The sequence below is a fragment of the Xenopus tropicalis genome, chromosome 3 (assembly GCF_000004195.4).
Source record: "Xenopus tropicalis strain Nigerian chromosome 3, UCB_Xtro_10.0, whole genome shotgun sequence".
NCBI classification, from domain to species: Eukaryota; Metazoa; Chordata; class Amphibia; order Anura; family Pipidae; genus Xenopus; species Xenopus tropicalis.
In genome coordinates, this window is record NC_030679.2 from 130774014 (window position 1) to 130798159 (window position 24146).

A 24146-nucleotide genomic window follows, 5' to 3' on the forward strand; every position below is an offset into this window, starting at 1 on the left:
TGTATGGTTGGGAAGAAATGATTATATGGGTTTAAGATTTGATTAAAGGATAAGTACACCTTTAAAAAAAAACTTATGTTTTTGTGCTTTTCTAAGCACTTTTGCAATTTACATTTATGATTTATTTTTTTCATTTCAGGGCTAGTTAAGTTTTTATTAAATGCCAATATAATGAATTCTGTAACAACAGCGACACCTGCTGGTCAGTTCCTGTACCTGTATACATCAGAGAGATATACCTTCAAAAGGAAAACAGAGAACTGTTCTGATGTTGATCTGCTTCAGAAGCCCTTTCCCATCTCCCTCCTAAGCAGAGCAGCATCATAATACTGACTGGCCTTTTCAATTCTGATCATTACTGATAATTTACTTTTTTTTTTCCAGATGCATCCAAGCCGCTTGGTGTAGTGGCATTTCACTGCCGGCATACATTCCACAGAGACTGCTTGCCTGTTGCCAACACTGTAAGACAATCTTCTACAAATACCTAAAATAAGCCTACTAACAGCCATAGGGATCTGTGTGTTTGAAATGACCCCCTGGGAAGGCACGTATCCTAATCATTGTGTGCCACTGGCTTGTGATTCATTAGGTGCAAGTTCATTTATCATAGGCGCTTCTGCCCCATGTATAGTACCCCCTGTATATTGCATGTAGTTTAGCAAACTGGGCGTTACTAGGTGCAAGGGGATTGTATAGGTGCTAATCCTATGTGCATAATTTGGCCCTATTGTGTATTATTGCTTTAGATCAGTGGTTCTCAACCTTCCTAATGCCGTGACCCTTTAATACAGTTCCTCATGTTGTGGTAATCCCCAACCATAAAATTATTCCTAAAACCATTGGAAATATGTGTTCTCCGATGGTCTTAGGCGACCCCTGTGAAAAGGTTGTTCGACCCCCAAAGGGGTCCCCGACCCACAGGTTGAGAACCGCTGCTTTAGATAGTGTGTAACCTTGTGTTATTGCTTTGTCTTCTCATTATAGATGTCTACTCTTTATTTCTGTAACATCTGCTGTGCAAAAAACCGGGGACCCGGGAGTGCAATCCTAGAGATGAAGAAGTAATGAGATGTCCGGTGTTTGATTGTAGTTCTACTATAAATAATACTCAGTGTCCTCTAATGTGTGTCTCTTAACAGCCTGTAAATAGTTTCCCTTTAAAGCTGCCTCTGTGACAGTTTGTACCGGCCTTGATGCTGCTTGGCTGATAAAGAATAAAAAACTTACACCTGATGTTGGTTTTCCCACTTCATTTCTTATTCTCGTGTAAGTATCTCATTAGTAAAAAAGAAAAAAAGTCGACTATGGTCAGGGAAAATAAAAAAAATAGAACACACACTTGGAATTTCTAAACAGACTCTATATAAATAATAATAAATGTTATATATACATAAATATAAGGTAAGGAATGGTACCAAATTCTCTGTTAATCTACATATACGAATATGTGCCCTGGTAGGTATTCAAAAATGTAACAGCCCGTGGGGCTGCCTAATAAATACTATAGGCTATGTATAATGACTCATGATCTTACCCATCCCCCACACCTTGTGTCGCATACCCTTTTTCCTTGTAGATTGTAAACTTTTTTAGGCACAAAGGTTACAAGACCTGTAGTTACAAGCCCTGTAAAGAAGCACTCAGTCTCATCCTTTATATGATAATGGAACTCCTCAGTGGTTTATAATATCCTGATAATACACAAGAGCCATAAATATCCTGTTAATTATATCCTTATAAACAGTGCTAAGTGACGTCATCAGTTATAATTGGTGCTTAGTAATATCATTTTCGGCACATGAACTTTATTTATTATAATATATAATGTACCCCCTGTTGTAATATATGGGGATATTAAAAGTCACCTCGGAGTTACATGACCTGTATAATAGAACTTGGCCTTTGGCCTTGTGCTTTTATACTGTTACGGAACTCCTTGGTGACTTATAATATCTTCATATTTTACAAAAGGGGGTACTTTTTTCACTATATAATACACAAGAATATCCTGTAAAGTATATCCATATACTGTGCATAGTGATGTCATCAGTTAAAATCAGTACTTATGTAATGTATATCTCATGACTCACTGAAACTTGTATATTATAATAAATCATGTACCCACTGTTGTAAAATATGAGGATATCAGAAGTCACCAAGGAGTTCCAAGGCCTTATGCCTTTATATGGTCATGATACTGCTTGGTGACTTATAATATCCATATATTCTACAATAGGGGGTACCTTATTTACTTTGTAATGGAGATGGCCTTCTAGTAATTTGACACTTTCTGGATAACAGGTTTCCAGATAAGATATCCCATATTTAAACAACCAGTAACTTTAGGGCTTTTCAAACCAAGATCTTTTTATTTAATGATGTATCAACTACACTAGCTTTTTACATGCTCCCTAAAGTCCATACAAAACTACCCAGGAGTCCTGGTAGGTCCATAATATTTGAAAGCTTATGTGAGAAAAAATAATATATATTATTTAGCAACTGAGACAATTTGCTATTCCATCTTTCATATGTGGGGTACATGGGGGTAATCTAAGGATATTATTGTAGAGCTAAGAACATTACTTATCAATGTGATGCCGACTTGTTATATACTTACAGCCATCTCACTGAAACTGGGTTTTATGGCTACTAGAAATTTCCTGCATACTGAGAGCTGTTGAGATGAGTAATACAAAGATTTCCTATGAAACTTTTATATTTCCGTCTCACAGTCATTTTACATTTCACAATAAATGTTAATGTAGTGGTTCCAATGGTTATGTCGGCAAATTAGATCAGAAAATGGAGACAACTTTATTATGATAGAAATCCGCCCTGTATGCACAATTACAGTTTTATTTACCCCTGCCACTACACACATATCTTCAGGATCACCTATCTATATATTTAATATTTTTTTTTCTTGTTTTCATCTTTTTTTTTCACTGGTTTCCCTCCTCGCCCCTTTTTTTTTTTTTTTATACAGTTATGGGACCTGTTATCCAGAATGCTTTGGACCTATTGTTTTCCAGATAAGGGATCTTTTCCATAATTTGGATCTCCATACCTTAAGTATGATTAATAAATCATTTAAGCATCAATTAAACCCAATAGGATTGTTTTGCCTCCAATAAGGGCTCTGGCACACGGGGGAGATTAGTCGCCCGCGGTAAAATTCCCTGTTCGCGGGCGACTAATCTCCCCGAGTTGCCTACCCCTGCCATCCCACCGGCGAACATGTAAGTCGCCGGCGCAATTTCAGGGAATCTTTTTCGGCGATTTGCGCAAAATCGCGCCGCCGCGTCTGCCATCCCGCCGGCGACTTACATGTTCGCCGGTAGGATGGCAAGGGTAGGCAACTCGGGGAGATTAGTCGCCCGCGAACAGGGAGTTTTATCGCGGGCGACTAATCTCCCCCGTGTGCCAGAGCCCTAAGGGGTAATTATATCTTAGTTGGGATCAAGTACAGGTACTGTTTTATTATTACAGAGAAAAGGGAATCATTTAACCATTAAATAAACCCAACAGGGCTGTTCTGCCCCCAATAAGGGGTAATTATATCTTAGTTGGGATCAAGTACAGGTACTGTTTTATTATTACAGAGAAAAGGGAATCATTTAACCATTAAATAAACCCAATAGGGCTGTTCTGCCCCCAATAAGGGGTAATTATATCTTAGTTGGGATCAAGTACAGGTACTGTTTTATTATTACAGAGAAAAGGGAATCATTTAACCATTAAATAAACCCAATAGGGCTGTTCTGCCCCCAATAAGGGGTAATTATATCTTAGTTGGGATCAAGTACAGGTACTGTTTTATTATTACAGGGAAAAAGGGAATCATTTAACAATTAAATAAACCCAATAGGGCTGTTCTGCCCCCAATAAGGGGTAATTATATCTTAGTTGGGATCAAGTACAGGTACTATTTTATTATTACAGAGAAAAGGGAATCATTTAACCATTAAATAAACCCAATAGGGCTGTTCTGCCCCAATAAGGGGTAATTATATCTTAGTTGGGATCAAGTACAAGGTTCTGTTTTATTATTACAGAGAAAAGGGAATCATTTAACCATTAAATAAACCCAATAGGGCTGTTCTGCCTCCAATAAGGGGTAATTATATCTTAGTTGGGATGAAGTACAAGGTACTGTTTTATTATTACAGAGAAAAAGGAAATCATTTTTAAAAATGTGAGTTATTTGCTTATAATGGAGCCAATGGGAGATGGCCTCCCCGTAATTCAGAACTGTCCGGATAACGGATCCCATACCTGTATTGCCCTGTTATTAACTGATATGTTTCATTTTTGTCTGCTGAAGGGGAAGGTTCAGATTTGTTTGGTGGGCGGGAGCGGGACTGTTTAATCCAGCCAATTAGTCAGATCTCTGCTTTGTAATATCTGAGAGAGGAACGTTCTAAGAGCAAGAGGATAAACAGGGGTTGGGGGTGGGGGTAGTTAAAGCAGTGGGATTAAAGGGATTATTTATATAGTGTATGACTTCTAGTAACAGGAAACCACTGTGGCCTGTTTGAACCTATGACTCTACATATAAATGAGCAGTTACAAGTTGGTTAGATGGAATGTTGGTTAGGGCTGATGATGGTGATATTACAGTGGTGCTGGTACTGGCTCCAATAATTTAATCTGGAAGTGTATTGGCTCATATATGGGGCTTTTGGGCAGTCTTGCCGATCCCAGAACAATGGAAATGGAGCAAGATAGCAGCTCCCAGTAGGTATCAGAATAGCACTCAATAGTAAGAAATCCAAGTCTGGCTTGAGACTCCTCCAGTTCCATGGGAGTAGGAGAAACAATAGGTTAGCTGAAAGCAGTTCTAATGTGTAGCGCTGGCTCCTTCTGAAAGCTCAGACTCAGGCACAATGCACTGAGATGGGACCTACACACCAATAGTAAGAAATCCAAGTCCGGCTTGGGACTCCTCCAGTTCCATGGGAGTAGGAGAAATAATAGGTTAGCTGAAAGCAGTTGTAATGTGTAGCGCTGGCTCCTTCTGAAAGCTCAGACTCAGGCACAATGCACTGAGATGGCCCCTACACACCAATAGTAAGAAATCCAAGTCCGGCTTGGGACTCCTCCAGTTCCATGGGAGTAGGAGAAATAATAGGTTAGCTGAAAGCAGTTCTAATGTGTAGCGCTGGCTCCTTCTGAAAGCTCAGACTCAGGCACAATGCACTGAGATGGCGCCTACACACCAATATTACAGCTAAAAATACATTTGTTGGTTCAAGAATAAAATGTTAAATGGTAGAGTGAATTATTTGCTGTGTAACTGTATAATTTAGAAATAAAAAGTACCCCAAAAAAATCATGACGGAATCCCTTTAAGCAAGGAATATTTACCATTATTTCCAGCTGAACAAACAGGTCTGAATATCCATAATTATTTTTTTACATTTATTAACAGTAAAAAAAAAAAAGATTAAAGGACACGTAAACCCCCCCAAAAAAATTAATCCGCGAACAGCCTTCTTGATATCTTTAAATACCTGCCACTCCTTTGTTGTCAGCTTATGCACAGATGATAATGATGGTAAAATATACCTGTAACCTTCCCCTCCCTCCCTTTTTCTTTCTGTACCCCCCCCCCCTTACTGTTAAATGCAAAAATAAAGAATGAAAAAACAATACCTGCCACTCCTGTTCAGAGGTGAAAGGGGTGGTTCTCCTTCAAGTTAACGTTTAGTATGTTATAGAATGGCCAGTTTTTAGCAACTTTCCAGCTGGTCTTCATTTTTTTTTTTTGTTATAGTATTTGAATTATTTGCCACATCTGCCATATATTCAAATAGGGGGTCACTGCCCCCAGCAGTCAAAAACTATTGCTCTGTAAGGCTACAATGTTACTGTTACTTTTTATTTCTCATTTTCCTATTCATATACCAGTCTCTCAAATCAAACCATGTAAGCCCTACACTTTCTTACCATGTATATAAATTGGCCACATCTCCCCCCCCATTCCACACCCTTTGTATCGCATATATTCCTTTTGTTTGCCAGCACCAAGAACATACATGTCCATGTACAGTACTATATAGAAATAACTGGTCGGGGAAGGAGATAGGGAAGTTGTTACATATGGCAGGTTACACATCACTCAGTATGGGGTTATTTTCAGCAGACTAGTAAACAAAAAAGCATAATAGCACATAGAAATCCAAAGGGGATAACCAAGTGTATAAACTGGATGAAGGACTTCAATAATGAACACAATCTTGCTGCAACACTGGGTTTGTTAACCTCAAAATGGGAACTTTACAAGGCTATATCTACTAGGGATGCACTGAACCCAGTTTTTAGTGTTCGGCTGAACCCCCCAATCCATGTTAAGGGATTTGGCCAAATACTGAACCGAATCCGATCCCTACTTAGCATATGCTAATTAAGATTTGGAAGCATGCAGCACAGGGCCGGCCTTAGCAACTGCGGGGCCCAATTGGATCCATTTTTGCGGGGCCCCCTTTTTCATTGTGAATTATGCTTAGTACAGGGGGAATCACTATGCTGCCATAGTTTTATAGTTTTTCAGGCTGTTCCTGCTGAATTGTGCTTCATACAGGCACACCTCCCAACATTTAAAAAATGTAAATAGGGCCCTCCCCCAGTGACCTCTCCCATCAGTACAAAGGACACAGACATTGGTAGCCAGGGCCCTCCCTAAAACATTGGTAGCCAGGGCAACAACCCTAAAACATTGGTAGCCAGCCCAAGGCCCCCCAAAACATTGCTGGTCCTACCCCAGTGTCCTTATACTATGGCCCGCTCCTTCCTGCTCCCCCACTCCCCCCAACATCCTCCAGCTCCCCCCCAAGCGTCCTCCAGCTCCCCCAACTCTCCCCCCAGCGTCCTCCAGTTCTCCCCCAGGCCTCCTCCAGCTCCCCCAACTCTACCCCAGGTGTCCTCCAGCTCCCCCAACTCTCCCCCCAGCATCCTCCAGCTCCCTTAACTCTCCCCCATGTGTCCTCCAGCTCCCCCAACTCTCCCCCAAGCATCCTCCAGCTCCCCCAACTCTCCCCCAAGCATCCTCCAGCTCCCCCAACTCTCCCCCCAGCATCCAACAGCTCCCTCAACTCTTCCCCAAGCATCCTCCAGCTCCCCCAACTCTCCACAACAGTATCCCCCAACTCTCCTCCCAGCATCTTCCAGCTCCCTTAACTATCCCCCAGGCCTCCTCCAGCTTTCCCCCAGGCATCCTCCAGCTCCCCCAACTCTACCCCCAGCGCCTACCTGCTTCATCCTGCTCTCGCTCAGCGCCCCCCCGCTCCTCCTCCAGCTGTCCGTTGCTGCTTGCATCCTCCGGCACTGCTTCTTCACTTTTAAAGGTTGCGTCCTGTGCGTACTGATGTTACATGTAAACACGGGGCACGACCAATCAAATTACCCGCTGACCACCAATGAAAAGGCTTGTGATTTTTAAAGGGGACCCGGACTGGAAAAAAAAAAAGTGAGGTGTATCGCGGCGGGGCCCCCATTGGTGCGGGGCCCAATTGCCAGCAATAGGTCCAATCGGCCTAGGGCCGGCCCTGATGCAGCAAAAATTTTACACTTCCGTCATTGAATATGTTATGTAACATGTTATTCTCAATAAAAATGTTAAAAGTAAAAAAAAAAAAAAAAATATTACACTTCCATGTTTATGCGGCGACATTAACCCTTCCAAATCCTAATTTGCACATGCTAATTAGGATTCAGATTCAGTTCGGCCAGGACCGTGGAATTTGAACCCTGCCGAAAAAAGGCCGAATCCTGAACTGAATCCTTGATTTGGTGCATCCCTAATATCTACATCTATACATAATTAGTCATGAATGAATCTGTCCCGTTTCGCTTCGCCCAAAAATTTGGGAATCTTTAAAAACATTTCGACATTAGAGACAATTCATTTAATGACAGAGACAATTCTTTTCAACGCGAGAGACAATTCTTTTCAACGCGAGAGACAATTCTTTTATTGAGACAATTTTTTTGACATGCGACAATACGCTTGATGCTCCCGACAATTCTTTTGATGCGGGCGACAATTTTTGGACGCGCAATGAATTTTTCCGCTCTGAATTTTGGCGCGGGTTTCTCAAAAAAATCCGCCAATGGCGTAACACGGAAATCCCAGTGTGGTAAATACAGCCCTGTTGTCTAACTACTTCTAACCTGCTCAAACTAATGGCTGATGCGTTGCTGCACTGGCGCATTTTTAGCGCCTATGTTAGTACATCCTGCATTGGCATCTGCTTTGTATGCACCAATAGTGTAGGGGTGTAATTACAAACATCTTTCATTGCAGTTTTATTGCCCAAAGCCACCCTTTCTATGGCGTCCCAAGTTCCTGTCAAACCGAAAAACTTTTGCTTGCGATTTAATATACTTGGCAAGTGTGCATTTCCCTGTGGAGTAAAGGCAGGCATTAGCGTTAACGTCTTAGAATATAAATGCGTTGTCGCAGCTGGTCATTTATCAACACTAGGGGCAGAGACCGCTATGTGCTGACACATGACAGTCACTGAAGAGACAACTCTGTGTGAGAGGAAATCTCAGCAGGAGAGCGCTCCCTTTCCCACCCCGGGAAGCATTCCCACTGCTGATGCCAGCACTACAGTTCCCAGCATGCTCCGGGGCGGATTAGCTGTCGGCCAATGAGCGGCGCGATTCCTTTCTGCTGCCATCACAAAGGCACAGGCTCCCTCAGGTTGGGAAAAGGTTGCGGGCAGCGGCCGTAGCGCTGGGCTGGTTCCCTTCCCTCCCGGGCTCCTGCTCTGTCCGTAATGGGCACCGACTCTCCCCTGTACTCTGCAGCTCTGGCTCCGAACCAATGGTGAGTGGGTAGCGGTGCCACCCTGAGGGGAACTTACTGCAGGGCACTGGCTAACTGCACCATCTGTCGCAGCGGCTGCAGCAGCTCTGGTAGCAGGGGGCGGCTATGCTGCAGTAAGTGCTGGCTGGGGAAGGGTAAGTATCCCTCTCCATTCATAGCCTTGTTCCAGTGGGGGTAACAGTGCCGTTAATGGCTGTCATTCATCCAAGTAAATAAGTGTATTTAACTGGGGCAGCTGCTACACAACTACAGCATCCCAACATCTGTGGCAGCTGGCTGTGCAGGGCATGCTGGGAAGTGTAGTACTGCAGCTCCTCATGGGCTTACTTTTTACATTAGCAATGCAAAGGGTCATATTTGCTGTGTATTTTGTTTTTCAGTGTAATTATTCCGTAGATTTCATGCTGTTACATCTGTCAGTCTGTGGCGGGGGGGCTGTCTGGCAGCTGGCGGGACTGGGCCTCTGGCATAGGAGGAAAGCTGGGGGTCCCACCTTAATGGCTTAAACTAGGAATGCCCAACCAGTAGCCCTGTCTTACTGCTCTCAGCTCCCAGTAGCCATCTCTTACTGCTCTCAGCTCCCAGTAGCCCTCTCTTATTAGTCTCAGCTCTCAGTAGCCCTCTCTTACTGCTCTCAGCTCTCAGTAGCCCTCTCTTACTGCTCTCAGCTCCCAGTAGCCCTCTCTTACTGCTCTCAGCTCCCAGTAGCCCTCTCTTACTGCTCTCAGCTCTCAGTAGCCCTCTCTTACTGCTCTCAGCTCCCAGTAGCCCTCTCTTACTGCTCTCAGCTCTCAGTAGCCCTCTCTTACTGCTCTCAGCTCCCAGTAGCCCTCTCTTACTGCTCTCAGCTCCCAGTAGCCCTCTCTTACTGCTCTCAGCTCTCAGTAGCCCTCTCTTATTAGTCTCAGCTCTCAGTAGCCCTCTCTTACTGCTCTCAGCTCTCAGTAGCCCTCTCTTATTAGTCTCAGCTCTCAGTAGCCCTCTCTTACTGCTCTCAGCTCTCAGTAGCCCTCTCTTCCTTCAGCTCCCAGTAGCCCTCTCTTACTGCTCTCAGCTCCCAGTAGCCCTCTCTTACTGCTCTCAGCTTCCAGTAGCCCTCTCTTATTAGTCTCAGCTTCCAGTAGCCCTCTCTTACTGCTCTCAGCTCTCAGTAGCCCTCTCTTCTCTCAGCTCCCAGTAGCCCTCTCTTACTGCTCTCAGCTCCCAGTAGCCCTCTCTTACTGCTCTCAGCTCCCAGTAGCCCTCTCTTATTAGTCTCAGCTTCCAGTAGCTCTCTCTTACTGCTCTCAGTAGCCCTCTCTTACTGCTCTCAGCTCTCGGTAGCCCTCTCTTACTGCTCTCAGCGCCCAGTAGCCCTCTCTATTTAGTCTCAGCTTCCAGTAGCTCTCTTACTGGCCTCAGCTCCCAATAGCCCTCTTTTACTGCTCTCAGCTCCCAGTAGCCCTCTCTAATTAGTCTCAGCTTCCAGTAGCCCTCTCTTACTGGTCTTGGCTCCCAGTAGCCCTCTCTTACTTCTCTCAGCTCCCAGTAGCCCTCTCTTACTGCTCTCAGCTCCCAGTAGCCCTCTCTTACTGCTCTCAGCTCCCAGTAGCCCTCTCTTATTAGTCTCAGCTCCCAGTAGCCCTCTCTTATTAGTCCCAGCTCCCAGTAGCCCTCTCTTACTGGTCTCGGCTCCCAGTAGCCTTCAAGGGATGCTGGAGGGCTGCAGGTTGCACATCCCTGGTACAGGTATAGGACCCATTATCCAGAATGCTTGGGACCAAGGGTATTCTGGATTAGGGGTCTTTCCGTAATTTTGATCTTCATACCTTAAGTCTACTAAAAAATCAACAAAACCCAATAGGATTGTTTTGTATCCAGTAAGGATTAATTATATCTTAGTTGGGATCAAATACAAAGCACTGATTTATTTTTACAGAGAAAAAGGAAATCAATTTTAAAAATCTGAATTATTTGATTAAAATGGAATCTATGGGAGACAGGTTTTCCATAATTCTGAGCTTTCTGGATATCGAGTTTCCGGATAACTGATCCCATATCTGTATTTACTAAAATCTTTTGCAATTGTGTCTCAGTACCATTTCTCTTTGTCCTTATAATCACCCGCCCCTTGGTGCTATCTGTCACCTCCCTGGCACTGTCTGGGTGTACAGGGACTTCCTACAGGGACACCTCTAATCGCAAGGTATACACCCTCTGTTACTGAATTTGTAAAATAATAATTGTGTCCCTTTGGGAAAAACAAGGGATAAATTGTCATTTAGGGACTGCAGATTGGATTTAAAGTGATACTGACACCTTATTGTAACTGATAGGAAGTAGGGTTGGACTGGGGCAGCGGGATGCTGGGAGAAAACCCAGTGGCCCTCATGGGCCCTTCATTTGACTCATCCGGTGGAACTGAACAAAAAACATCTTAAGCCTCTCCAATTTGCCGTCAATGGGGAAAGAAGTTTCTTCCTGCCTCCAGAGGGGCAGTTGGACCAGTCCCTGGATCAGTAGTAGCCGTGTATGTTTCCCCCTGCTAAAAAGCCATCCAATCCCTGCATAAAGCTGTCTAATGTATCTGCCTGTGCCACAAATTCACTGCTCTCCATGTAAATAGCCTTTTAGCCCACATAATGCCCCTTCTGATCTCAAAAGATGCCCCTTGCCCCCTGCAACTATCAGCTAGAGAGTTTATTGTACAGCCTCTTATATATTTAATTGTATATATTTATTCATATCCATTATTGTTCATTGTAAACGCTTACAGCCTGACCAGCCTTTCTCTATAGCTGAAATCTTTCCTATGCTCAAGCTATCCTTCATCTGCTGCACCCCCACTGTCCAACTTCCTACTCACCCTCATCATAAAAAGCAATTAAATTGGTCTGACATGACCTGTCCTTCATAAAGCCATTCTGATTACTGCTCATAATGCTATTCCCCAGCAAATAATCTTCAGTGTGATCCCTCGGCAAACAATATGCCCACTACAGATGTCAAATTGCAGGCCTGTAATTGTCAGGCTGGAATCGTAATCCCTTTTTAAACACTGGAATTACGTCAGCTTTCCTCCAGTCTATAGGTACCATACCTGATGAAATTGAGTCTGAGAAAATCAGAAATAGAGGCTCACGGGTTTATTCCATTGGGCCCTGGGGCCATGTTCCCAGTAACATTGCCTTTGAATTAACTTTTAATATGATATAGAGAGTAATACAGGTATGGGATCCATTATCCGGAAACCCATTATCCAGAAAGCTCCGAATTACAGAAAGACTGTCTCCCATAGACTCCATATTAATCAAATAATTCAGAATTTTAAAACTGATTTCCTTTTTCTCTGTAGTAATAAAACAGTACCTTGTAATTGATCCCAACTAAGATATAATTACCCCTTATTGGGGGCAGAACAGCCCTATTGGGTTTATTTAATGGTTAAATGATTCCCTTTTCTCTGTAATAATAAAACAGTACCTGTACTTGATCCCAACTAAAATATAATTACCCCTTATTGGGGGCAGAACAGCCCTATTGGGTTTATTTAATGGTTAAATGGTTCCCTTTTCTCTGTAATAATAAAACAGTACCTGTACTTGATCCCAACTAAGATATAATTACCCCTTATTGGGGCAGAACAGCCCTATTGGGTTTATTTAATGGTTAAATGATTCCCTTTTCTCTGTAATAATAAAACAGTACCTGTACTTGATCCCAACTAAGATATAATTACCCCTTATTGGGGCAGAACAGCCCTATTGGGTTTATTTAATGGTTAAATGATTCCCTTTTCTCTGTAATAATAAAACAGTACCTGTACTTGATCCCAACTAAGATATAATTACCCCTTATTGGGGGCAGAACAGCCCTATTGGGTTTATTTAATGGTTAAATGATTCCCTTTTCTCTGTAATAATAAAACAGTACCTGTACTTGATCCCAACTAAGATATAATTACCCCTTATTGGGGCAGAACAGCCCTATTGGGTTTATTTAATGGTTAAATGATTCCCTTTTCTCTGTAATAATAAAACAGTACCTGTACTTGATCCCAACTAAGATATAATTACCCCTTATTGGGGGCAGAACAGCCCTATTGGGTTTATTTAATGGTTAAATGATTCCCTTTTCTCTGTAATAATAAAACAGTACCTGTACTTGATCCCAACTAAGATATAATTACCCCTTATTGGGGGCAGAACAGTCCTATCGGGTTTATTTAATGGTTAAATGATTCCCTTTTCTCTGTAATAATAAAACAGTACCTGTACTTGATCCCAACTAAGATATAATTACCCCTTATTGGGGGCAGAACAGCCCTATTGGGTTTATTTAATGGTTAAATGATTCCCTTTTCTCTGTAAGAATAAAACAGTATCTGTACTTGATCCCAACTAAGATATAATTACCCCTTATTGGGGGCAGAACAGTCCTATTGGGTTTATTTAATGGATAAATGATTCCCTTTTCTCTGTAATAATAAAACAGTACCTGTACTTGATCCCAACTAAGATATAATTACCCCTTATTGGGGGCAGAACAGCCCTATTGGGTTTATTTAATGGATAAATGATTCCCTTTTCTCTGTAATAATAGAACAGTACCTGTAATTGATCCCAACTAAGATATAATTAATCCTTATTGGAGGCAAAACAATCATATTGGGTTTAATTAATGTTTTATTGATTTTTTAGTAGACTTAAGGTATGAAGATCCAAATTACGGAAAGACCCCTTATCCGGAATACCCTTGGCCCCAAGCATTCTGAATAATGGGTCTTATACCTGTATTCCTTAATTTTATTGTTAACCTTCTGCGTGGCACTATTACACGCTTTAGCAAGGTCTAAGTAGATCACATCCACTGCTATTCCAAAATCTAGGTTTCTGCTCACTGCCTTATAGAAGGTAATTACATTAGTCTGGTGAGATCTATTAAACATAAAACACCCTCTAAAAGTTTTCCTACGACTGATGTCAAACTGACAAGGCCTATAGTTTTCAGTCTGAGAACGGGATCCCTTTTTGAATAGCCGCACAGCATTAGCAATTCGCCGGTGTCTCTACACCATTTCCAGACATTGAAGAATCTTGGAAAATAAAGCAAAGTGGTTTGGCAACCACAGAGCTAAGCTCCTTTAGTGCCCTGGGATGAATACCATCCGGTTTACATGTTAAAGTCTCTTTTGAATTTCCCCCTGAGTCACCCATGCATTAGTAGTTATATTATTAGAACTGGGTCTGCCGTCATTAGCTGGTTCCTGTAAACAGTCGAGATTTTTTTGATGACGGTCCTGACCGTCCCTGGTGGTTTGAACTATGTGACAGAGATCTATTGGAGCGGTCCTCATTCCTCTTCCCCACCGGTTAGATCAGGGATCCCTAACCTTTTTTTACTTGTGAGCCACATTCAAATGTAAAAAGATTTGGGGAGCAACACAAGCATAAAACATGTTCCTGCGGGTGCCAAATAGGGGCTGTAATTGGCTATTTGGTAGCCTCTATATGGACTAGAAGCCTACAGAAGGCTCTGTTTGGCAGTATGTCTGGTTTTTATCCAACCAAAACTTACCCCCAAGTCTGGAATTTAGAAATAACTCCCTGGTTTGGGGGCGCTGAGAGCAACAGCCAAGGGGTTGGTGAGCAACATGTTGCCCCTGAGCCACTGGTTGGGGATCACTGGGTTAGATGGTAACACTCCATGTATGGTGAACAGGATAGGGCTAAATAGTGAGTGGAACAGTATTTACATACAATTAAACACAGTAGGTAAATGGAATGCCTTCCGGAAAGTAAACTGTATTTTCCCCATAGAAACCATAAATATAAATATATATATATATATATATATATATATATAGATACAAAACAAAATGATACTTCTATGATTTGACCTTTTTAGTGCCAAAAATTGTACCCGAATAAAAAAAAAAACTTTAAAGGAACAGTAACATCAAGAAATGAAAATGTTTTAAAATAATTAAAATATAATGTACTGTTGCCCTGCACTGGTTAAAGTTGTTTGCATTAGAAACCCAACAATAGTTTATATCAGTGCTGTCCAACTGGCAGGCCCCCCACCTGTCTGGCTGCTTTGATGGCTCACCTTTTTGTAAGCTTTAAATGGTATTAACTGGCCCCCTGCATGGTTCTCACCTCAGATTCAGGCTGTAATCCCCCTGTATTGTTTCTACATGTAATCCCCTGTGTTGTTCACACCTTTTACTTTCTGCATTGTTCACCCCCTGCAGTGTTCACACCTCAGGCTCAGACAGTAAACCTCCACATTGTTCCCCTGTTCACACCTCAGACAGACTGTAGGAGCAGTGCCAGCATTGTGTCACTGTATGCACTGTCATTGACACAAACAGACAGCATAGGGCAGCCAGAGAATTGCACAGACAGGCAGCACAGGGCAGGCATAGTATAGCACACGCAGGCAGCAGAGGGTAGGCAGAGTATGACACACACAGGCAGCACAAGGCAGGCAGAGTACTTTACACACAGGCAGGGTAGGGCAGGTAGATTATGGTACACAGAGACAACATAGGGCAGTCAGAATATGGCACACACAGACAACATAGGGCAGGCAGAGTATGGCACACACTGGCAGGGTAAGGCAGGCGGAGTATGGCACACACAGGCAGCATAGGGCAGGCCTGGATTTGTGGTGAGGCCACAAAGGCCCAGGCCTAGGGCGGGACAAATTTAGGGGCAGCATGCCGCCCCGCTGCACTGAAATTCTGAAATTTTGCTCCCATACGGAGCAATGGGGACCTCTCCCCACTGCTCCGTTTGTGAGTTTAAATGGACTGAAATTAATTTAATAATGTAAATAATGGGATTCAGATTTCATCCCACTGTGAGCTGAATGTTACATTGGTAGAATGTCAGCCATAAAGCAAGATAGTGCTTTTGCTTTGTGAGCAACCAATTGATTTGATTACACTTCCCTATATCAGAACAATCATGCTTTCATATGAAACATCCTTTGTATCTGCCTGAAAATGCATAACCCCAATATATAGTCTGTAATTCTAGTTTTAAAGACCCTACCGATCTCAGTACTCATTTATGGAGCTGATCGCCAAGCCCAACGTGTAACACTCCCAGTGACTGCAGGCTGAAAGGGATTTGGATGATACCAAATGATCTGTTCCTACAGTGGATGCAATGCTGCTTCTGATTCTTACAATAATGTTTTTTTCTCCTATATTTCAGGGTGAACACAGGATTGTTTATGGTTCCTGAAAGCATGCAGACCTCAAAGGTAACACAGTTTGATGAATAAGAAGCACATTTTATGGTGATGGCACACTGGATGCTTTGTCACCTGCGAGAAATCTCCTCTTCCAGGGGCGACAAAACCCCCAAAAATACCATTGCATTTTACGAGCATACATTTACATAACTCCCTATTATCAGACTTGCAGGTCTATAATTACCAGAATCATTTTACCCTTCAGTATTGGAATAGTGTCAGCTTTTTCTTCATTCCACTGGCACTGAACTAGACAAGAAGGAGCCTGAGTGGATTATAATAAGTGGCCCGGATTAAATGGAACTAAACTCACTTAATCCCCATGGGTGTATTCGGCTGTGTAGCCCTGCTGATCATAATCTCTTTCTAAACGTGGGTGGCACATGTTGCACTTTAGCCAGGGACAGATTGTTTATATAGTGAGGAGCAGAAGTACATTTGTCTTTGTAGTTTCCCCTTGTATCCATGTTTTTTTTTTATTTCTAATAAAGTCACATTCTCAGACTTCATCTGTTGGACTATATCTTAGAAAAGCTGGATCTGGGTGGTTGGATTGTTGGCTCCAGGGCCTCCATCAGGGTAAACTGTTGCCCCAGGCCTGGTCAAATTTTGAACCAAAAGGGGGCCCGGTTTATATGTTAAAGTTAAACTATGTCTAAACGTACTGTTGGGGAGTAAAGGCACAGGTTCTACAAACCATTTTAAAGGATCAACAATTGAAACATGGTGTTGAAACACCAGTGGATAGCTTTGTGGCTCCTTATAGCCCACCTCACCCTAACCACTGTGGTTTTATGTAGTCAGCAGCTTTAGGTAGGAGCCACCTGAATGGAGGTCATTTTTATCTGTAACCACAGGACATTTGAGGGAAGGATGAAGAGTAATTGAATTGAAGTCAGTGTAGTGGAATTGAAGTCAATATACTGCATCAGTTTAGGCCATTTTCTGCCTTGTCTAAAGCTGTTGAGTGATGCAGGTTCATTTCTCTGCATTTTAGGTTTCTGTACATTTTAGTGAAGTTGCGGTATATTTTTCGGAGGAAGAATGGCAGTGTTTGAGCAAGAGTGAGAAGGATCTCTACCAGACCGTGACCATGGACAGTTACTACATGCTGCTATCACTAGGTAAGACAGTTGTGTTGCAAGTAACACATATTTAATGGCATTTCTAGCTCAAATGAATAGCCAGCTCTTTATATATAGATATTCTGTAATGTTCACAAAAGTCTTTTAACACTTCCAGACCTTAAAATGTCCCTTTCAAGCTGCTGATGGAAGGTGTAGCTTGAAATAGCTATTCTATTCATGTCACAAGGTCCTTCTCAGTAATAGTCCTCAACATAATATGAGGCTGATAACTCGCAAGTCTTTTTCCTAGATCTCCTTCTTATTCAGTAGGTATTGAAATCATGTGAATGTGTATGGTCACCTAATCAGGCTGATATCTGAATATCCTGTGAATATACTAAGTGTTCTTCAGCACCAACCCTGCTACTGTTAGTGAACGAGTGCCACTAATATGGGTAAAACTTACCATACATTATAAGATTCGCTCACTTGGTAAGGTCGTCAAATTAGCACATCTTTCCCCTATATGACCACTTGAGGTGGGCAATATCAGGCTGATCTAGGCCTTTGGCCCTAGGGGGGAATACAGGCTGTCCGGGCAAGGACTGCATCAATGAACCGATGCGGGTAGGAAAACCAAACCTGCCCAATGGACCCCCTGACTGACCCAGCGGTCAGATGGGTAGGCCTGTGGGAAGGCCTGGTCTGAAGGGGCCATATCCGCAGTTTAATTCTCCCCAGGTATGGCCACCTTAATACAAAGTTTTGTGACCAATACAGGTCATACAATACCCAGCATAAAAAGGAGATGCTCATGACGTCCATCCCTATGAAAGCCCCACCCAGCAGTTCCCATGGGAGGAGACATCTTCCTAAAGGATTCAAATGGTTATTGGGCGCTGTTGACTGGTTTGGTCCAAGGGCTAGGTACATGGGTACATCTCTGTTTTGTGTACATGTCTAGTACACTCACCACACTAAACTGAGTAATAACTGTGTCTTCTCTACAAAAATAGCTAGTGGAGTATATTTGATAAGGATCTTCTTTCTTATTGACCTTAATAGATCTACTGAATGTCAAACCAGAGATTGTGCAACGGATTGAGCAAGGCCGAGATCCTTCTGTTTCCTGTCACCAGGAAATGCTTTGGCGAAAAAAATGTATGGGGACGCAGGCAGGTAAGAATGTGAAAATATAAACTTAGTCATATAATTATGTTGGGAAGTCTGATCGTAAGGAGTCTATAAGACAGGCCTGTTTGCTGTGTTCACACACAGAGGGTTATAGTCTGGGCAAGCTCATCTGTTGAAGCAATAGAAATCTTGTTAAATCTTGAACCACTATGGTGGCCATATAGTTACAACTCTTCTCTGTGTGTATGTGCACTTCTAGTCATTTCATCCCACTCCCATTCAATTCCCACTGGCACCATTATGGCCACCACCAATTCCCTTTGCACACTGGGCTTGAGGGCCCCTGTCAGGTACTCTGGTGGGCCCCCAGTCCCATAAATAGATAGGAAGGATGTAACATTATTAGTGCAGTTAAGAGACTGCTTTTAATCTAATAATCAGCTTGTCGCATTTCCCTAACTCTTTGTTTTTTTGCAGGGAATTATGTAGGCACCCACCATGTTGGTTTACCAAGGTCATATTGGACATGCCTGGATAATGTTCTCTATTCCCAATCTGGAGACCGTGGCCTTGGAATTGCATATGCCCCAGATGCGTTCTCAATGCCGGTGACTAAAACCAAGCATGGTCACAAAGGAGATCGACGGTATACCTGTTTGGAATGCGGGAAAACCTTTATTCAGAGTTCTCACCTCAAGTCCCACCAGAAAACTCATACAGGAGAGAAGCCGTACGCCTGCAATGAATGTGGGGCCCGATTTGCCGAAAAGTCAACTCTCGTAAAGCACCAAAGAACTCACTCAGGAGAAAAGCCATATGTTTGCCTTATATGTGACAAAGCCTTTTCTCAGAACTCCCATCTAACCATGCACCAGAGGACCCACATAGTGAAAGAGACGTGTTCTGAGTGTGGCATCATTGTAACAAATATAAGCCCCTACTCCAAAATCCACAGTGCCCAGCTGCAAAGCGAATGCTCTGAATGTAGCCAACGTCTCGTGGCAAAGCTTGATGCCCTTAGCAACCGAATCATTAGTAAAAGAGAGAAAATTTATAAATGTACTCAGTGCGATAAAAGATTTACTCGAAGCGCAAACCTGGTGGTCCACTACAGGACACACACGGGGGAGAAACCATACATCTGCTCCTACTGTGGCAAAACCTTTACAGACAGGTCGAACCTTGTCAGCCACCTGAGGACTCACACAGGAGAGAAGCCTTATTCGTGCATTGAGTGTGGAAAAAGCTTCCCTTACCGTTCGGCCCTGGTTTTACACAAGAGAACACATACGGGAGAGAAACCGTTTGTATGCAATGAATGCGGGAAGAGCTTTTTCTGCAACTCCCGCTTAGTCCTGCACATGAAAGCTCATACGGGAGACAGACCCTTTGGTTGCAATGTGTGCGGGAAAAGCTTTTCTTGTAGCTCAACCCTTATCAAACATCAAATTATACACACTGGTGAGAGGCCTTATGTATGTCTAGAGTGTGGGAAAGCCTTCACCCGCGGGTCACACCTGGCAATCCACCAAAGGACTCACACGGGGGAGAAACCATACTCCTGCGATGATTGTGGGAAAGGCTTCACTGACAAGTCCAACCTTGCGAGCCATCAGAGAACTCACAAGGGAGTGAAACAATATGAGTGCAAGGAGTGCGGCAGGAAATTCACCCAGAGCTCAACGTTACTCAAACACCAGCTCATACACACAGGGGAAAAACCCTTTGCTTGCTCCGAATGTGGAAAACTCTTCAGTCGTAGCTCCAACCTTATTATCCACCTCAGAATGCATACGGGAGAGCGGCCATATTCTTGTACAGTGTGCGAAAGAAGCTTCGCCCACAGCTCACATCTTGTCAAACACCAGAAGCTTCACAAATAATGATACTGGGATATCTTGTTCTACTTCCATTTTTAGTATCCAAAACATACCACCGTCTGAACTGTTTCTTCATAATTCCATGAAATTATTGGCTGTACGCGGAACTGTAAAGGCCTCCAATTAAATATCTAGTCATACAAATGAACAATGAATTAAACACAGATATAAAAGAAATGTAAGATCTTAGTATGACGTGCAATTAAAGAAAAAAAAACTTTTTTTTTTAAATTCAGCTGTAATTCTCAATTGTTTCCTTGGTTTGGGATTGGACATGTAGGAGTCTTTGTAAGTGTCAGAATATTAAAGGGTAATGTGGAGGAACAACTGGACCAATTTTGGAAAGGGTCAACATCAAGAAAGGAGAAGAAAGGAGTAACTGTATAACTGGTTTATATGGTGAACATAGGAATGAATGATGTTTATTTAACCCCTCATAGAGGGAAAGATGTGAAAAAAAAAACATTAGAAGGGGATAATAAAGAAAGTTATGGTAAGGGTTTATATTATGGGATGGGGTGAGCAGTTACTGGAAGGGGTCACGCTATGATTAGAGACAGTGAATATGAAAAAGGTGCTGTGGTAGAATAAGAGTAGGAGTTATATAAAGGGGTTACGTTGAGATGTAAGGGGTGTGGTAATGGGAAGTGGCTGTTAGTTGGGTTAAGGGATGGACAGCAAACTACTAGATACAGCACATATATACAATTCAATTCAAGTTTAGGTGTCTAATATATTTGCAGCAATCTGGTTAGCAGAAACATCAATTCTCAGTATGAATTGCATATTAAATTGTGAACTGGAAAGATGCAAAATAGGTAGGTGAATAATTCAAAAACTAGAAAAATGGAAGACTGCTTGACTGCTTATATTGTGTCTTTGCATCACTACGTGTCTACATCATACTAAAAGTTATTTTAGGGAGGACTAACTTTCTAAATATGTACACCACCTTGGGTTAATATTTGGAATGTAATGATACTATCAGTTTCAAATTGGCAGTATAACTTCTATAGACAAATTTCCCCAATAGACAAACAACTTTATACAGTATATGTTGCTCCTGCAATGTCTTCTTTGGGGGGTTTAGATACAACCAAACATTAGTTGTACAGGTGTGAGCCCTATTAGGACAGTTGTTGTGCAATAAACGTTAATCTAGGTGTGCTACAGTACTGTGCCTGCTTTATCATTTAAAGGAAAACAGCTGGGCTACAGCTTCTATTAGGCTGCACTTCATATCTTTGGGCAGTAGAGGGAATCTGCTCTATCACGTTGTTTCGTTCTTATATCCCAGAAACAGTCTGCTTAGATCAGGGATCCCCAACCTTTCTTACTCGTGAGCCACAGTCAAATGTAAAAAGACTTGGAGAGCAACACAAGCACCATAAAAGTTCATGGAGGTGCCAAATAAGGGCTAAGATTGGCTATTAGGAGCCACTATCAGCTTACAGGGGCTTTATTTGGTAGTAAATCTTGGTTTTATTCAACCAAAACTTGCCACCAAGTCAGAAATTCAAAAGTAACTACCTGGTTTGGGGGCACTGAGAGCTACATCCAAGGGGTTGGGGAGAAACATGTTGCTAACGAGCCACTGGTTGGGGATCACTGGTTTAGATCAACAGAATATGGAAAGAAACAACAGCCCAGCCCAAAAATAAAAAATGTGAAGAAAATAAAATTAAAGAAAAAGGTGAGAAGAAGCCCTTAATCTCAGTGAGTTAGACATTCAAGCCTATGTGATCACATAATCTAGAGTTTCTGCTGTGCAAAAGGTATATAGGATGTAGTTCCAGTTACACTGGAAACCATTCATCAAGAAACCCTGGAAGGTCATCACCCATAAAGTCCATTTTCAGATAATAATAGTTCTAATTTTTAAAAATGATTTCCTTTTTCTCAGTAGTAATAAAACAGTGCCTTGTACTTGATGGTAACTAGATCCCATACCCCTATTCTGAGATTATTTGCAAGCATATTTACCCAGGTTGTCTGCAAGATGTTAAAAGATGAAATATGTTATTACAATACCTGAATGAGCAAAAACAAGCAAATCAAATAAATCCACATGTTTTAAAAGGAAACAACTTATTTATTGGTAGCACATTGTAATATACAATAAATATATTTAAATGACACGTTTGTATGGTTTCTCTGAAGGGATATATTCCTCTCTATTTGCAACACAAAATACTTATTTCTTCATATTTTTTCCTTTGTGACAAATAATTTTTTCTCAAACTGTTACAGTCTTTGTTTTATAAAGTGCTTTGTCTTTTGCCTTTTATCCCGAGCTTTATCCAAGCCTGTCCTTCTTTTCCTCCCAAGTCTTTTTGATTGTTCTTGAATACAGCGTGAAGCTGTGCCTCATACTCATAATGCACCTTTGTGTAGGTATTTATTAGTAGTGCAGCTGCTTTCCTTAGTAACATCCACATTCCTCTACAATCATGTCTTCATGGTGTTTTAGAACAATTTCATCACCTTCGTACATGAGCATTGATAATGGGCGCATCTTCACCGGTATGCATGATGGGCATTCTACTCTTCCAGGATTAAAATGATTAACCAAACTCTGTAATAATAAGAAAAAAATGTAGTTAATGTCAAAAAAAGCCATGGTTTGCGGGGATATAGTTATTGGTATATAGAGATAGTTATTTATTATCAAAACATATACTTGTAATAACACTATTAAAAAAACAAAAAAAAAATAGAAAAAACAAGCTTTTGGTTTGTTGTACCTTAATGTAGGCGTGGTTTGTTGGCTTGAAGTTCTCATTCAGTGGAATCGGACAGGATCCTTCACATCGATAAGCATTGAACCTCTTGGGGTAAATAATTCGGTCGCTCCAACCAATTTTCTCAAAGTCGACAATCATGTCTACCCTCCTACACAGGGTTTTACCATCTCCCACAGGCTGAGAATGAAAGCTGCTTCTTATGATGCTGTTCAGAGCATAACGATTCCTTCTGTGCCTCCTCTTCCCGGTTTCTCTGGTGTCTGCCTCTGTTATGACATACTTTGAGGACTCTGCTGTTTCTATGAGACTGGTGGAGCCAGTGAGTTTGGATGAAGGCTTATCTGTAGAAAATACCATCAACATGATTCTTTCAGATAGAAGTCCATTGCAGCTGATCTTCTGTTCTGCTTGTGAAGTTGCCTTTGGCTGTGTGTATTTATCACTGGAGAAGCTCTCTTTCTGATAGAGGTAGCGCTGCAGCATCTGTGTCACATTAAAGACTTTCCATGAGGAGCCTGAAGTACCTGGGAAATCTATGGTAAGTGACCCTAGGAAGAACTTCTCCAGATTTCCCTTGGTGTGGTAGATGTCTAGTGTCACATTCTGGAACCTCTCAAGAGAAGGCAGGTGAATCCTCAGCTCGGCCAGCCTTAACTCACTGCTGATGGAAATCGAAGACATGTCGAAAGATAATATCCATTGGCTATCCACTTGGGTGCATCCTGGGAAAAAAAATAGCAAATTTTAGTTGTTCGCCAGGAATTATGGCTCTGTTATAAATAATATAATAAATGTTTATTTCTGAGCAGACAGATATGCAATGTTGAATTGAAGACATGCCAATACACAGTCATTCATTTGTATAAACAGTTATAAAGATGAGAACTTACCTTTTGCAATGAGGCTCAAAACAGTATCAGATTCTTGAAGGACAGGTTCTCCCCGAACAGAAGGACTTTTATCAGTCCCTGAGATGAGATTCTGGTACATCTGCACCATGTAGACTGGATATTTCATATCATGGGGAAGTCTTTTTCCATGAAGGACAGATGAAGATTCCAGTCTCTGGGTAGATCCTTGTAAAGGGAACCTGGCCTCCTTTGTGTGAAGAAGAGTGGGCATCCCATGCCCTAGGGAAAGGATTGTGAGAGATAAGATAAAGCATAGCACAGCCATATCTGGAGAATGAAGCTTCCAGTGATGCCTTCCAGCTCAGAAGATGTTCCTTGCTCAGAAA

The 24146-nt window shown here is 42.1% G+C and overlaps 3 protein-coding genes across 6 annotated transcripts in view; 2 read left to right on the top strand and 1 right to left on the bottom strand.

Moving 5' to 3' along the window:
- The window catches only part of vps41 (VPS41, HOPS complex subunit), a 36504-nt gene extending 35268 nt beyond the window's left edge, over positions 1-1236 (top strand). For all 3 annotated transcript variants that reach the window (XM_012959405.3, XM_002932710.5, XM_004912520.4), the window contains exons 28-29: positions 385-464; positions 988-1236. In XM_012959405.3, coding sequence (XP_012814859.1) covers positions 385-464; positions 988-1068 — 161 coding nt within the window. In that variant the 3' untranslated portion in view covers positions 1069-1236. The remainder of the gene's footprint in view (positions 1-384; positions 465-987) is intronic.
- Positions 1237-8728: 7492 nt separating this feature from the next.
- On the top strand, positions 8729-22301 carry LOC496795 (zinc finger protein 84). Of its 2 annotated transcripts, none has more exons than NM_001011332.1 (5): positions 8729-8839; positions 16045-16093; positions 17082-17208; positions 18217-18330; positions 18763-20396. In NM_001011332.1, exons 1-5 carry the CDS (start codon positions 8790-8792, stop codon positions 20166-20168), a joined length of 1746 nt encoding a protein of 581 aa, NP_001011332.2. In that variant the 5' UTR covers positions 8729-8789; the 3' UTR covers positions 20169-20396. The 2 variants fall into 2 exon arrangements, with proteins under 2 accessions (NP_001011332.2, XP_012814392.1); XM_012958938.3 differs by lacking the exon at positions 8729-8839 and adding an exon at positions 8854-8973 and having other exon boundaries at positions 18763-22301.
- A 108-nt stretch (positions 22302-22409) lies between these two features.
- Positions 22410-24146, bottom strand: nodal5 (nodal homolog 5). Its single transcript, XM_002945234.5, has 3 exons — positions 23800-24146; positions 22910-23631; positions 22410-22740 (listed from the first exon to the last, which is right to left on the bottom strand). Exons 1-3 carry the CDS (start codon positions 24083-24085, stop codon positions 22588-22590), a joined length of 1161 nt encoding a protein of 386 aa, XP_002945280.2. The 5' UTR covers positions 24086-24146; the 3' UTR covers positions 22410-22587.

Bases quoted from the DNA above. Each gene is read 5' to 3' on its own strand.
- LOC496795 (NM_001011332.1), top strand. From the start codon at position 8,790: ATGGGCACCGACTCTCCCCTGTACTCTGCAGCTCTGGCTCCGAACCAA. The intron at 8,840-16,044 runs GTGAGTGGGTAG...CCTATATTTCAG, and splicing joins GCTCTGGCTCCGAACCAATG to GGTGAACACAGGATTGTTTA. The intron at 16,094-17,081 runs GTAACACAGTTT...TCTGCATTTTAG, and splicing joins AAAGCATGCAGACCTCAAAG to GTTTCTGTACATTTTAGTGA.
- nodal5 (XM_002945234.5), bottom strand. From the start codon at position 24,085: ATGGCTGTGCTATGCTTTATCTTATCTCTCACAATCCTTTCCCTAGGG. The intron at 23,632-23,799 runs GTAAGTTCTCAT...TTTTTTTCCCAG, and splicing joins TTTGAGCCTCATTGCAAAAG to GATGCACCCAAGTGGATAGC. The intron at 22,741-22,909 runs GTACAACAAACC...TTATTATTACAG, and splicing joins CAAACCACGCCTACATTAAG to AGTTTGGTTAATCATTTTAA.